Consider the following 16,023-nt stretch of genomic DNA (forward strand, 5'->3'; position numbering starts at 1 on the left):
TCTAATACTGTTAGCCCCACTAAGTAGCTCAGACCAAGAAAATAACTCCATAGGAAGGCTAAAACTACTGAGACTGGTTGTACTAACAGAATCTTGCAAATCTGATTCCAACTATGCCTCAGCATTTGCTCACCAAAGCTCACAACTGAAGAATACAAAACTTCCCGGGATCAGAAGTCTTCGTTCATGCTTCTTTGTAACCATATGCAAACACATCAATACAACAATACTACATGTAAGCCACCCAGAGTCACCTTGTACGGGAGATGGCTTGCATACATTTTTCAAAAAATAAAATAAAATAAAATTGCTACAGGGTCTATCATCCAGAACATCTGGGTTGTTCTTCTTCACCAAGTCTTGTCAGACTTCACACCTGGGTTGGTAGTAAATCTCTGTTTCTCCAAACATTTAACTCTCAGAGCTGAAGATTCACACATGGCAGGACAAGGCCAGAAAATGAATCACCAGTAAGAATGGATCCTTAAATGCAAAACTTGATTTGCCACTACAAAGCAAAGAAGTCAGAGCATTTGTATCAAGTTTATGCTCCAGTATTTAAACACTAGGCTCTTTCTTCTTGCCTGCGTTAACAGATACTTGACTGGATTTATTTGCTGGCCTTGGGAGGCAGCTAATAAAAATTTATGTGATGGCTCTCTTCAGCCCAGAAACCCTTGCTTCCAGTCCAAAAACTTTTAGCCCTGATGCCTTGTAGATTTGAAGGTTTGGAATTATTGTCTTGTTCCTTCTGCTAATGGTCCAATACCCTCCTGTATACCTTCCTGTGATACAAAACATCATACTTCAAGGGTGGCTGAATCATTCAAGTCCTGAGACAACAGCAAAGCACACAAAACCATAACACTAATACAGGCGGTCCTCAACATATGACTACAATTGGGTTCAGAATTTCCATCATAAATGGTTGTAAATCAATGGTCATAAGTGTAAAGACCAATCGTAAGTCACTTGTTTTAATGCTGTTGTAGCTTTGAACAATCACTAAATGAATGGTTGTAAGTCAGGAACTACCTGTAAATCATTTGTGAGAAATTGGCTTCAGAAGGACAGTGAGTGCACAAGTGTCCAACATCCTTCCAAATATGGCAGCTTCCAAAAATTATAAGATAGCAAATGAAGCAACAAAGCTGTCTACTCACTTTGCTAATGCATACCACTATGCAATCGTTTGCTTAATCATGGTTTGTTGTGTTGAAAGAAAAAGCATCAGGGTTCAGTCCAAGCTGGGAATAAACAAAGTGGAAAATGCTTTAGAAAGAAGGCTGTAGTTTATTGAAGAGGAGAGCCAGAAAGAAAGATGGCTCTGGGAAAGCTGACCACATGTAGCAAGGAGTAGTGGGTTTTTATACCTTCTTGAGCCTTTTGTTTGGAGTTGTTCCTGTGGCATGGACTTTGACCAGAGTCTGAGTGTTTATTTCTGGTATTCTGATGGTGGTGGGTTAATCCTATTATATCCCAAAGGTCATATCCTGCTTCCCTGGGGCTGTGGCTGATAACTGTTGGATTTTTGGGGTGAGGAAATTGTTGATTCTAGGGATCTTTGTCTTTCTAATCCAAGCTTCCTGGCTCTAATCTTTCTGACCAGATTATCACATCTGCATTTCTGCAGACCTGGTTTCTGTTTGGGGCAGAGAGGCTTGGGGGGGTGGGTTGGTTTCTGCCTTTAAGATCCTTTGGGGAAATATATTCTGCCTTTTTAATATTTCCCACAATATTTCTTTCTCTAGATTCTTCCCACAATTGGATAACCAGAATTGGTGGGTTTACATTTTGTGTTAAGCCATAAATATGCAAACCACATCAAAACTAGTCAGTCTCTGCTTCTATGGGGCAAAGGGTCGTTTCCCAGGGCCCAGAAACCTAAGCAGAGAAGCAAAGGGAATACGGGATGCTCCCTTCTCTTCGTTGTGCAGACTTTTCCCCATTTGTGAAGCAGCAGCAGAATCCAGAAAAGGAAAGAGCCGGGAAATATCTTGCTGGTCGCCAAAAGGCAGCAGGTGGAGATTGCTGGGCAAAGGGACGAACCGAGACCAGAGCAGCACGCCAAGAAAGGAGCTGAGGCGGGGGGGGGGGGAATGTCCCAGCTGGGAAGAGCCCGGCCGGGAGCTACAGCTGGGCGTGGCGTCCCCGCACAAGGGGCGGGCCGAGACCGCTTTCCCAATCCCGTAGGCTTCGCTGGGATTCCGGTCGCCGCTCCGGGAGGGGGGGTCGCTAGAGTTGCGTTTCTTTGCTTCTGGTTCGCCAGAGTTTTGCTCATTTGTCACCCCCGGGTCGAAGGGGCCGCGATGTCCTCCGTGCAGGTTCTTTACCCTCCCAAGATTCATCACACCATGCTTAACGCGGGATGCCTCAAAGAGGATCCGACTCAAGGTAAGCGTCCAAGGAGAGACTGGGCGGGGGGGGGAGGGAAATCGAGAGGGCTGGGGGTCGCTTTGCTTGGGGGGGATGTTTTACAAACCCCGGTAGTTTGGGGTATGCACAAAAGTCTGCATATGGATTGTTTTCAACCCTAACTATCACTATCACTGGGGGCAAGGGCAGGCTCGATCCTGCTTGTGGTGGACGCTTGACCACCACTTTCGTCTGAGTACTTTCAAATTGTCCATTGGTTGTGGGATTTGGGGCTCCCACCTAAAGTTCTGCGTGTTCAGGGCGGGTTTATCGTATCCGCACCACGACCTTGCATTGGCTTTAATTTAGCTGTCAGGATTTCCCCTGCAGAATCTTGTCCAGGAGGGCTGACACCCCAAATGAACTACAGTTCCCAAGGTTCCACGGGGAGATGGAATGTCTTTTAAGCCCAGGTAGATGTGTCTCTGGAGATCCCTAGCCAAGTGCTTCCGATGGGAGATTGGTGACACCAGAGGCTGCAGCTATAGATAGATAATGGCCACTGAATAGCCTTCTTCCTCAACTTAGTAGCCAAGGCTAGGCTTTCTGGTAGTTGTGGTCTCAAAACAATCGGAGACCATCAAGTTGGGGAAGACTGGGTAGATTGCATTTCTTAAAAGTCAACAATCTGGTATTCCGCTCCCCCAAATGTTTAAATCTGATTGTGATTTGTGTAAATGCCCCCTCTTCCATCTTTTCCTTCACCCCGACTTCTGATATACTTGCTCAAGATTTCCAGTGCAAGCTGTATTTTATGCCTGAATATGATTAATTTTAATAGCATTTTTTCCTTGACTGGACTCCTGAAACCATTCTTAACAAAGTTTGAAGACCAGTTCTGAAATATTTCCATCTTGTTACTTGTTGCCAAATGTAAAGGAGACTGTGGTGTTCTAGCTCAGTGCTGACTCCTGTCAGCAGTTGCTAGCTTTACAAGCTTTTTAGCTAGCTCCCTTGAGGTTTATAGTTAACTTTCTCTAAACTAGTATTGGACTACAATTCACATCCCCCAAAGCCACAAGGACTGGCTGAGGATGAGAGTTGTGATCCCTCTAGCTGGCTATTAAGTCTGGTTTAAGTCCAGATTAGGTTTGGATTGGTTAAAATATATGTTAAGTATCAGGTTTTCACAGCTCAATGAATTGAGTGGCCAGAGCAGAAGTCTACACAAAATGTGCCCTTGGACCCTTTCTGTGTTTGGGATCTCGCCCCTATTTGGTTTTTAATCTTTTAATTGTTTAAAATGAAACAGGAAATTGGGATGCAGAATGCAAATAAAAATCGGTACCATCTCATTTATTTGCACCAATACCTTTGGATTCTACAAATACCCTTTGGAGAACCTCATTGGAACTGGTTCTCCTTCTCTGAATTGTTTTATAAGTGGTGATGTCCATCATGCCACTGATTTCATTAAGAGGCAAGGATCCCGTGGTAGCTATTTTGTGAAGGTTTCCCAAGTTCCAAATATATCCTTGACTTAGAAAAAGCACCTATTCTTGCATTAGTGGGTTTTTGGAGATACTCAAATTTTGTCCTTTTTGTATAAGTGTGCAACACAATCACATTTATAGAAGAGAACCTATGTAGCTCAAGACTGAACTGTGGAGGACTTGGTACTTTCTTGGTGTTTCATTACTCAACTAAATTGCGTCATTTGTGCTAGTGAATGTGAAGTTTGCTCCCTGTTATATACAGTAGCTTGCCCTGCTAGTATTGTTGGGGGTACAGTGTTCTCTTTGATAGTCTCTTGATTAGGGTATTGTTTTCTGCTTGCTTTTGTGTCTGATGTGGATAAATATATTTCCAAGTGGGGCAGGGCTTCCAATCATAATACCTTACCTGCCAAGATGCAAACTTTGTCCCCTTCCATTTCCTTGGATGCCACTGTTGCCAACCGTTTGTAATTGTTTATAAATAGATGCCCTTAAAAATGAACTCTTCTCCTTTAAAGCAATCCATTTGATTGCTATGATGGGGCTTGATGCTAGATGGGCATTTGGGCTCTATAGATCTTGCTAGAATGGCTTGAAATACATAAAATAATATGTATTATTTATAGATAAAAGACCTATTCAATACAGAAGAAAAAAGATAAGCCAAGGACAAAGAGACATGGGACTTGTTACTCTAAAACTCAGAGTCCAGTGGAAATGGGCAGCCAATCAATCAGAATAGAGCTGGAAGGGACCTTGTAGTCCAGTCCCTTGCTCAAGCAGGACATACTATTTCAGACAAGTGGCTTGTCCAGTCTCTTCTTAAAAACCTCCAGTGATGAAGCACCCACAACGTCTGAAGGCAAGCTGTTCCACTGATTAATTGTCCTCATTGTCAGGAAGTTTCTCCTTAGTTCCAGGTTACTTCGCTCCTTGATTAGTTTCCATCATTCTTTCTTGTCTTGCCTTGCCTTCTGGTGCTTTGGAAAATAAATTGACCCCCTCCCCCTTGTGGCAGCCTCTCAAATAGTGGAATACTGGTATCATGTCACCCCTAGTCCTTCTTTTCTCCAGACTGCCCATTCCCAAATCCTGCAACCGTTCTTCATACGTCTTTGTCTCCAGGCCTTTAATCATCTTAGTTGCTCTTCTTTGCACTTTATTTTTCTTTGCACTTATCAATTTAGATAATTAATGTATTACATAGTATTTGTATATTCATATGGGTATTTTACAGAGGCTATGTTCACATAGCCCACTATATCATATTTTTTAAATGTGCAGTTTAAAATGTAGATTCTGCCAGTGTTTTTCAACATTAGTCTGGCTTAATACATTAAGTTGGGCTAAGAGAGAAAGTGACTGGTCCAAAGTCACCCAGCTGCTTTCGTGCCTAAGATGGGACTAGAACTCACAGTCTCCTGGCTTCTTTGGGCCAGTCTCTCAGCCTAACTTACCTCATAGGGTTGTTGCTGTGGGGAGAATAATAGGACTAAGGAATATTGTGTGTGTTCACCACTTTATTTATGAAAATAAGATGGGATATAAATATTTTTAAAAAACAGACATCTCAATAATACTCATTAAAATTCTATACGTTACATTGCAAAAAATTTCCTGTTGAAGGAGAAGTAGAGTTGGGATATAGTATCTGATCTAAAGCCATCTAGCTAGATGGCAGCATCTGTGCTTCTTTTGATGTTTCCAGCTTATATGCTCATGTCTGTGAGTAAAGTACTGTAAAGTACTGTAAACAAATGTCTTTGCAAGTTAGAATCAAGTTCACGTGAAGTGTTAATACCACTTTATAATGCCTTGGTAAGACCACACTTGGAATATGCATCTAGTTTTGGTCATCACGATGTAAAAAAGATGTTGAGACTTTAGAAAGAGTGCAGAGAAGAGCAATAAATATGATCAGGGGACTAGAGGCTAAAACATATAAAAAATGGTTGCTGAATTGGCTATGTCTAGTTTAATGAAAAGGACTTGAGTGACGTGATAGCAGTGTTCCAATATCTCAATGGTTACCACAAAGAAGAGGGAACCAAGCAATTCTCCAAAATACCTGAAGGCAGGACAAGAAGCAATGAATGGAAACTAATCAAGGAGAGAAGCAACCTAGAACTAAGGAGAAATTTCTGTTACTTGCTCCCAGAAGTTGTGAATGTCCCAACACTATACGTTTTAAAGAAGAGATTTGTCTGAAATGGTATAGTTCCCTGCCTGAGCAGGAGGTTGGACTAGAAGACCTCCAAGGTCCCTTTCAACTCTGTTACCCTGTTATCTTCTTGACTGACATAGAAAACTTGCTGGAAACAAATCTCATTCTATTTTTACCCTCTTGCAGATCTATCAGGTTAAAAAAAAATCTATTTTGTTTGCATTCTTTTTTTTCCGATGGCCCTTCTAAATTTATGTGTCACTGAAAAACACATAATGGTAGCAATGCATTTTCAGTCAAGGTTGCTGTCTTGTCCTTGTGACAAAATCGTCCCTCCTCTACTCCACACTATCCTTTTTAAATAACCTTTTAGGATCTACTTTTGATCACTGGGATGACATAGAGCTAGCCAGTACTTTGGCCTCACAACACTATTTCACATGACAGTTATGTCCTCTATCTTCTCCCCCTCCCCATTTCCCAGCAACAGAGAATCTCCCACAAAGTACACAGTAAATAAAAGTGTCTCTTTGGCCAGAAGGCAGAGAAACATCATGTTCCTCCAAATCCATTGTGCAAGATCCTGTCCAAACTCCTACAATCACTGCCACAATTTCTCTTAGGTTGAGCAAACTTCATACTAACCTCCTGAAGACGTCATTTATAGCTGGAGCTCCCTGACTTAAGGGCAACTCCTGCATTCCTAAGGAATTTATGTCTCTCAGCACAGTGGATAGTTTTGGCCTTATCTTTGTCGGCTTGGATTGCAGGAAAGTGAAACCAAACTGGCAGACTCTGCTGAAGGAGACAGAAAATAGTGACGTCTGTTCAGTCATTTGGTATCTGGATTAGATTGTTGAGGGAGAGGTTTCATTTGCTCACTAATCGAAGGCTTTTAAAGTCAGTGTCTCACACTTCACTGCATCAACAGCTTGTGTGTGTGTTAGCAGGGTTTTTTCCCCAGCTGATTCATTTTTAAAATATGTAAGGTTTTCAAAAACTGTAAGCATCATTACCAAGCCAAACCGTGCTATAGTTGTCCAAGTTCAACTTGGTTCTGTCATATATATTGACCTCCATGTTGTTTCAGGAGTAAAATGCATTAGACTTTGAAAAGATGAGGCACCAAAGTGCTGTGTGAAAAACAGACAAGCAGATATAAAAAGATTTAAAAGTTTGTATTTCCTAAAAAGATTAAAAAGCATTTCCCTTGTTTTTCACTATGGTACTTTTGGCCTTGGGAGAATAGAAATATACTAACCCTATACAACATAAATCAATAAGGACCCGTACCTAGGAAACCAACATTTAACATTAATCAGCTTCACCTTACAGGATAGTTGAATTAGAAGTTGTTCTTTCTCATTTGAAACTACAGTATGAAAGGATCTTGCTATTTTCCTGTTTGTCAGATACAGACCTTGACCAGGCTGCCAAACTATTTGTTAGTAAAGGCTGCATTAAACAGGAAAGATTTCTTCTAACCCCGCTATAGGGAAGGGGCTGCTTAGAAACTCAAGGTCTCAATCAGACAACCTTAGCGATATACCTAATCTGAGATTAGTTAGTCCGTAACTAATACCTGCATTTATGTTTGCAAAAAAAAAAAAAGTGTGTGTGGAGAACAGGGAGGCCTTGTGGCCTCGTTTTATAAAATCTAAACTGGTTCTTTGGAATGGGCAAAGTAAGCAAAAAGACGTAGGCGCGCTTTTTTAGTGCGCTCGTCTGAATGAGGAACAGGAGTAAGTCCACACCACAAATCCACCACGACAGAACACTTTCCTAAACTTCAACTCTAGCGTGTTTTTCCTAGTCGGCAGTTACTAAGAGTTGCTAGTTACCTTTAACTGGAAGGAACTTAAGGAAAGATACAAAACAGGAAAGAGACTGCAGGATTGGTGCAAGGACTCCGCGTTCGGCGGAGTTTTTCCCTTTGCAAAAACTCCAGCACTGCTGCGCCGGTCGCTCCCACGTGGATAAACAAGCGGCGGGGTTGGGGAGAATTCTCGCGCGCCTCTCCTCGATTGGCTAGCGTCGCGCGCCGTGCGCCTTCCGATTGGCTGGAGTATTTTTGCGTACCCGCCCCCGGGTAGGACATTTCCCCCCCCCCTCCCGTCCTCGCGTATTTTGCCGACTGTTTGGTCCCTTGGTAGATTAGACTCGGCCGGCTGGCCATTAAACTTTTAAGGTTTTCGTTCTCCGATTGGCCCAGCTCTCCCCTCCGTCATGCGGCTCGCCTGCCCATTGGCCAAGGTGGTCGTGGAGTGGATAACCTCGTAAAACCGAATGAACCCCCCCCTCCCCAATCCCGACTCGCGTGGCTGCGGAGGAAGGCGGGGCGGGGCGGCGGAGGCTTTTAAGGCTTGATTGAGGCGGGGGCCGCCCGCTGCTTTGGCTGGCCATGCTTGTAGCACAGGGACTCACCTGCCACCGCCAGGGTCCTGAAGGGCCGCTGGCCCCGGACGCCGTGCAAGAGGAGCCTGGATGCATAGGTACCCCAGCGCCGGCAGCACGTGTTGGTAGTAGCACCCGGGCGTCTTTGTGAATGGGAAAAAGAAGAGGCGGCGGCGAGGACGGCTTTCCCGGCACAACTCACCCGGCTTGTCTTCCCTTTCTCCCTGCAGGGAAGGTGGCCTTGGAGACGCGCTACCGCCTGGGAGCGTTGATCGGGAGCGGCGGGTTTGGCACGGTCTACGCGGGGACGCGGCTCAGCGACTCCCTCCCGGTGAGTTGAACGTGTGAGCGGCGCCCATTCTGGCACCAGGCTGGAGAAACCGCGTGCGGAGAGAGACCCGCGTCTGCAAGCGAATGGGAACCACCCTCACGTGGGGAAAGGGGCGGTGGGGAGGACGAGCTGTCCTCCTAGTTCTCCATCATCAGTTCTAGCTATCCTGGCTAGTAGTAAGTGGAGTAAAAGCCTCAGGAAGCCAGGGCGCCCCGGGATTTATCCATCCCCTGCTCGGAGGGATTTACAGTAAATTTCGGAGCGGGTCTACAAAGCACCACACCGTTTTAGATATTTGAAATCCCTTGTTAATGACGGTGGTGCTTTTTTTTGTTTTTAAAAAAACGCACGATTAAAAAACAACCACCCTCGTGCGTGTATTAGTAATTGACTCCTGCTGGTGTTTTAAGCCATTATCTGAGTTTAAGGGCTTCTAGACTGATATACTGTGACATAAGCGTCTTTGGACTATTAACCCAATTTCCTGAAATGCTTGCAATGGTGTTATTTTGACCCAAGAGGATGTTTATACCTATGATTGAAGGGGACGTGAGAAGATGGCTTTTGGAAATGCAGAAAATACAGACATGGATAATTAACTTGTTTACCTAGTTAACTGATGTGAGGTGTGCAAAAATCTGGATCGGAAGGACAAAGTGAAATTTGGAGGGGGCTGGGCATGCCTGTTGTTCCTATTGGGAACACCTGGTGTGTCTGTCTTGGACTTGATTCTGGGTAATACACATTTGGTTTAAGGTGTTTCCCTAATGGTGCTGCCCATGTCTCCACATTCATTCAGAATCATATTTTGTCCTTTGAATCCTACTTTAAATAAATCAGGGCTTAATAAATTCATGTGACATAATAAGTGTATGATATAGTTCTAGACAATGCTAGTTGGCTTCATAAAACATAGCTGTGGTTTATTCTGTTGTGCTTAATATGGTATGTGCAGAAGTTCCCAATTTGGTACATTATGTAGCAAAATGGATTAATTCACTAACCAAATTAGAGCCAGTTTGGTCTAAGTTAAGGCATCAGGTTAAAAACCTGGAGACACTGAATTCTAGTTCTGTCATAGGCATGAAAATTAATTGGATGACTTTGAGCTATTCTCTCCTTTTAGTTATAACTATTAGTTATTAGTATTAAGGTAGCATCTGAGGATATAGGCAGTTCCGTGCAGAGGTGGGGGGGGATTGTGAAATTAGTGTATTCAGGTCTGATAAATTCAAAATTTCCAAATATTGAGAGAACTCTAGGTAGTGCTCCAAGAGCTCCAATCACAATTCGTATAGCAGTAGATTTCTTTTTCCATAGGTGTTCAATACATATAATGATGAACTGTACAAGGATGCTACATATATATCACTATACAATGCATCATACAAGTTCAATACCCAAAAAAAATGCATGCATGCCTAGGCATTTTTGCCACATGTTTGTAACTGGACATCAAAAGGCAGCTATAGTTTCCATCAAATTTTTTCTCAATTACTCAGAAAAATTAGTGGCATTGATGCGCAGGGGTGTGTGTGTGTATGTTAAACAATAGACCTCCTGACAAAAGATATTCCAATTGTTAAATTATTAATTTTTTACTTATGGAATACCAAAACATTATATTGTTTGCAACTTGTTTACTGATAGGGAACTTTAGATCATAGACAATTTTTACAGGGTAGTGAAAACAGCATCCTGTGTTGTAGACCACAAAAAATAATGTCACGGACAGCATCGCTCTGTTCTGCAGCTATGGGCACCTGGTTCCATGCTGTTAAAATATTTGGGAGAGAATCCATAATTCTGAATAAGAGATATTTTGCCCAGTGCCAAAGAGATTCTTTCAATTTAGTTTATTACAAAGGTAGTCCTTGTTTAGTGACCTCCACTAGGCCTGGTAATTTGGCCGTTAAGTGAAGTTGCTAAATGAAACTACAACTGTGCATATGATCTTCAGATTTCCTTTGCTTTACAGACCTGTAAAGGTGAGGACTGGTTGCAGTTATTTTTCATCACTATTCTAATTGTGAAATAGCCAACACTCCAGAAGACAGGCTTAGGATACAGGAGGATCTGGACAGACTTGAACACTGGGCGCTATCTAACAAAATGAAATTCAATGGTGAAAAAAGTAAGGTTCTACATTTAGGCAAGAAAAACCAAATGTACAGGTATAGTATAGGGGGTACCTTGCTCAATAGTAGTAACTGCGAGAGGGACCTCGGAGTCCTAGTGGACAATCATTTAAATATGAGCCAGCAGTGTGCTGCAGCTGCCAAAAAAGCCAACACAGTGCTAGGCTGCATTAACAGAGGGATAGAATCAAGATCACGTGAAGTATTAATACTACTTTACAATGCCTTGGTAAGGCCACACTTGGAATACTGCATCCAGTTTTGGTCACCACGATGTAAAAAAGATGTTGAGACTCTAGAAAAAGTACAGAGAAGAGCAACAAAGATGATTAGGGGACTGGAGGCTAAAACATATAAGGAACGGTTGCTGGAATTGGGTATGTCTAGTTTAACGAAGAGAAGGACGAGGGGGGACATGATAGCAGTGTTCCAATATCTTAGGGGCTGCCACAAAGAAGAGGGAGTCAGGCTATTCTCCAAAGCGCCTGAAGGCAGAACAAGAAGCAACGGGTGGAAACTAACCAAAGAGAGAAGCAACCTAGAACTAAGGAGAAACTTCCTGACAGTTAGAACAATTAACCAGTGGAACAACCTGCCTCCAGAAGCGGTGAATGCGCCACCACTGGAAGTTTTTAAGAAGAAACTGGACAGCCATTTGTCCGAAATGGTATAGGGTTTCCTGCCTGAGCAGGAGGTTGGACTAGATGACCTCTGAGGTCCCTTCTAACTTTATCATCATCATCATCATCATCATTATTATTATTATTATTATTATTATTATTATTATTATTATTATTATTATTAAACAAGGTCTACCTGTATTTGTTTCTGAAAGTAAAGCTTTGAGAAAAACTGTAGCTTATACTGAGAAAATGCAACCTTCCTCCAGCTTTGTAGGCATAAGGAGGGCTTGTATAAAGGATGCTGTGATTTTTCAGGGACTGGGTTAGATACCATTGTGGGCCATAGCAATCTTTGTTCGAAACCTGTAAAGATTACATTTTAAAAGTTTGCTCATTTTTCTTCTTTCAGGTGGCTGTTAAACATGTTGCCAAGGATCGAATCTTGCAGTTCCACCATATGGTGAGCATTCCTTCCACGTTGGACATTTTTGCAGTTAAACTCCAAACCTTTGCTGTTTGTAGAGCTGTGGCAAATGACCTATCCGTTTGATTTCTGTTCTTCTCCAGAATGGCACCCTCGTCCCTCTGGAAGTCCATCTGCTGAAGAAAGTATCGTCCCCAGGTTGCCGAGGTGTTGTCCGTCTTCTGGATTGGTTTGAGCAGCCTGAGTCGTACTTCATCGTTATGGAGCGACCCCTTGTTTCTCAGGACCTGTTTGACGTTATCACAGACCAGGGGCCCCTCCCAGAAAGTGTGGCTGCTGGTTACTTCCAGCAAGTGGTGGAGGCAGTGCACCATTGCCATCTGTGTGGTGTGTTGCATCGAGACATAAAAGATGAAAACATCTTGGTAGACCTTCTGCACGGTGACTTAAAGCTCATAGACTTTGGCTCAGGTGCATTGCTGCGGGATACTCCATACACAGATTTTGATGGTGAGTATAGAGGCTGCGTAGTTGGCAGGGAGAAGGAAGGGGACATTTGCATGTAAGAAAGACAACTGCAGTGAGTTTCTTCTAGCCACTGTGGAGTTACATACAGGTAGATGGACCAAGGGTCTGTACAAGATAACTTTTTATGGAAGATGAAGAAGAGATGGAACCCAATATAATAGCAAACAATGGATTATCACAGAACTGTCCCTTAAAATAGCTTTCCTAAACCCAGTGCCCCTGAATTGAAGTAACCATTTGGCTGGAGATTATTGATGTTGAAGTCCAAAATCCATGGAGGATATCAGGTTCAGAAAAGCTGGTCTTGAAAGGTGACACAGAAAGGTTTCTGATTACAAGAATTTCAGAGAGTTGGTAGAGAGACACAAGAGGCCTTTGGGTTTTTTTCCTAGCTCAGTTCTGAGCTAATTAACCAAATCCTCTTTTGAATCATGCTTGATTTCTGCAGACACTGACTATAGACATTCTCAGCAATAAGTAGAGTAATGTTATTTCTTTCTGGAATATTTTTTTTTTAATTTTCAGTTTAGCTTGGAGCCTTGGTTATACCCTAGTGGCCTCCTTTATCTGCTCAGCCTCACAATTGCTGCCACCTGCTGAAGCACTCAACCAATAAATTAAAGCAAAATGTGTTCTGTGTGTGGAATGAGTAGTTATATTGATAATTTACATGAATGCACAGAAGAGTTCTAAGGCCTTAATCGCTACCTTTTCATCAACAGAACTATGCCCCATCTGTAAACATCCATTGGACATTTATAAGGAAGAGCTCTTTATATATACAAATTTTGTATGCAGAGACTTGCATTCTAGGTATGGCTCAGGATACACACAGAACTTTACAATGGATTGAGTTCAATTAGCATTCCTGAATACTCCATGTGTCTCATCATATGTCTGAAGACTTCAAGAATGTTGTTTTGTGCTAAATACCTAGTTCCCAGGGCTCTCATATTTTGAATTCTTTTGAAAAGTATGTTAAAGGTAAAAGCAATTTGATCTTTTTTCTTAAGCTAGGCTGTTTGTTTTAGATTAAGAGTGGCCATTGTTTCTTAAAGAAACTCATACGCTTAGGCATTTTTCAGAATACTTTCATCTCCCAAATATGTGCGAGTTACTCTTTTGATTCCTTGCACCCTTTCAGTTTTCACATTTCTGGGAAGCAGAAATTCTGTGTGCTAAGTGTACAGCTGATATATTTATAAATTAATTCTAGATATTCCGGATTCTTAGCAGTGTCTGCTCCCATATAGTATTAAATTCATAAGAGTTGGTTGCAAACGAGAGAGGAAATGTACGTCTGGCGTATGTTACTGTAAAGTATTCATAAAAGTTTGCATGATTGTTTTCTCCAAAATAATTATTTTACAAAGTATTTTTACACAGAGAAAAAAAATCTTAATATTTTTAGTATCATCTACGGTTGCACATAGAATCATTTTATATAGAGGATAACAGCATGGTGGTCTTTTTTTTTTTTTTAAACTGTGGAACTGTTTATCTGAACAGGATGGCCTGCCTACTCTTGTCTTACAAGAATAAAAAAGATGCAGTTTACAAGCATTTAATTCTGAGGAAGTCTCTTTGGGCAACGTTGTCAGCTGTTCCTTTCTCTTGCTACAGGCACGCGGGTATACAGCCCCCCTGAGTGGATAAAATACCACCACTATCATGGTGTGCCTGCCACAGTGTGGTCCCTGGGTGTGCTGCTATACGATATGGTATGTGGGGACATCCCTTTTGAACGTGATGAGGAGATCCTGCTTGGGAAACTCCACTATCACTGTAGGATATCCTCAGGTGAGCACTGCTGTGAGCTTAGGGCAAAGAATATGTCTGTCAGATTCTGAGGGTCTTTTAGGCTCATGTCACAGGGCCCAAATGGGGTGGTGGTCTGGGAACTTCTAGACTAAGGAGTTATCTGGCTTTCTGTTGAAAACTTGTTTTTTTTTTCTGTTGACAGTTCTGGCCAATATTCTTTGCCTTGTCTAGTCTTTTTCTTCCTCTCTCTGTCTCCATCTCTTTCTTTCTTTTCTCTCCTACTTTCTTTCTCTCCCTTCCTTCCTTCCTATCAGTAACTCCTGGCGATTGCCTGAATTAGTCCTGCAGTTTTCTTGGCAAGATTTCAAACGTGGTTTGCCCTTGTCTCCTCCCTAGGGCTGGAAGAGAGACAGACTGGACCAAAGTCACACAGGCAGGACTAGAATAGGAGTTCTAGCCCTGCCATAGGCAGGACTCCTAGTTTCTAGCCTGCTGCCTTAACCACTACATCAAAGTGGCTTTCTAGTAGGATTAAATTGGCCATTTCCCTATAGAGTTCTTTGTGTATGCCATTGGAAAGCAAGATCTGACTTCTTTGTGCAAAAATCTCCCACCCCCAGTAAAATACTTTAGGTGGCTGAAATAACAACACCAACACCCTATAATCAGGCAGAGCCCGAGCTAAAGTAAATTATTGTACCAATAAAAACACGAACTAACAAAATTAAATGTGGTTGTAACCCTCATCAGCACATACGTGTTCTTTGAAACATAATGGTCTTACTGTTTTGTTGAGCACGTTGTCCTGCACCCCTCAGAAACCTTGGATAAACTAATAATGTGGGAGTTGCTCCCAAGGAGGACTGTCTCGGTTTCCCCCCTTCAGCTCCTTCACCCCATATTGTGACAACCTTTAGAACCCCTTTTTCAGAAGAACATGTTGGACCAGTACAACAGGCAATCCTGAAGACCCATTAGAGCCAAGCCATGTAGAGCTATGTGGGTTAAGGCTAGCCCTCTGTTTGGGACCCATAAACATGGCAGCCAATGAATGCTTAGAACTTCACAGTGGCTTTGACTGGAAATGTTAAGGATGCTTGACAAGCAGTTGTCATTGGATGGACCAGTTTACTGCATGAATTTATGATTATCTGTCTGAATGACTCCCTCAAGTTTGGTTAAACAATGCAATCAATCCATAGATTTTGGCTGTGTGAAAGTAGGTACGCTTTGGCAAAATGGCACAATCACTGCTGTAATGACGTAAGCCTTGTCGAGTGGTTTGTCCATAGGGTGATGCAGTAATGATTTCCTTCTTTGATAGATTGCCGCCACTTGATTGAATGGTGCCTCTCGTTAACACCAGAGAAGCGACCTTCCTTGGAGCAGATTCTGGCTCATCCCTGGATCCTCACCTTCTTGGAGCCAAGCGGGCGCAAAGTGCAGCAACCCACCACCCACAAAGGTGGTACTAGCCTCCGGACAGAATAGGGGCAGCCTGTCATACAAGGAGCAAAAGCACCGTGGCTTCTCGTGCACCAAAGGACTAATCTAATCACTGTTTCTTATTCCTGCTGAGTAGCTGAGCGGGAAATTGCCGGGGGGGGCAATTTCTGAAATCCCAATGGTGTGGCAGTAATCCTGCCCAACTGACTAGACAATGGGGCTGTCACATGGCCCTTACACAAGACAACAGAGACCAAGGGGTAATGTTTTGTTTACACAAGGACTCTGCCTGGCCCTGTCCGCTGGCAAGGGGGCAGAGACTGGCACCAGGCAAGCAGTTTCAAGGCTTTTTCTTATATGATT

The 16,023-nt window shown here is 42.7% G+C and overlaps 1 protein-coding gene across 1 annotated transcript; it reads left to right on the top strand.

Annotated features, from left to right (window-relative positions):
• Positions 1–2,309: 2,309 nt before the first annotated feature.
• On the top strand, positions 2,310–15,705 carry LOC107292765 (serine/threonine-protein kinase pim-1-like). The gene is made up of 6 exons (XM_029285213.1): positions 2,310–2,383; positions 8,629–8,740; positions 11,911–11,961; positions 12,069–12,435; positions 14,077–14,253; positions 15,539–15,705. The coding sequence occupies exons 1-6, from the start codon at positions 2,310–2,312 to the stop codon at positions 15,703–15,705; spliced, it is 948 nt and encodes a 315-aa protein (XP_029141046.1).
• The last annotated feature ends 318 nt before the right edge of the window (positions 15,706–16,023 follow it).

Source organism: Protobothrops mucrosquamatus, unplaced genomic scaffold (assembly GCF_001527695.2).
Source record: "Protobothrops mucrosquamatus isolate PMUCROS unplaced genomic scaffold, P.Mucros_1.0 scaffold1418, whole genome shotgun sequence".
Taxonomy (NCBI): domain Eukaryota; kingdom Metazoa; phylum Chordata; class Lepidosauria; order Squamata; family Viperidae; genus Protobothrops; species Protobothrops mucrosquamatus.

Excerpts from the sequence above, each read along its gene's own strand:
- LOC107292765 (XM_029285213.1), top strand. The coding sequence starts at position 2,310 with ATGTCCTCCGTGCAGGTTCTTTACCCTCCCAAGATTCATCACACCATG. Across the intron at positions 2,384-8,628 it reads GCGGGATGCCTCAAAGAGGA|TCTCCCTGCAGGGAAGGTGG; the intron begins TCCGACTCAAGG and ends TTGTCTTCCCTT. Across the intron at positions 14,254-15,538 it reads TCACTGTAGGATATCCTCAG|ATTGCCGCCACTTGATTGAA; the intron begins GTGAGCACTGCT and ends CTTCTTTGATAG.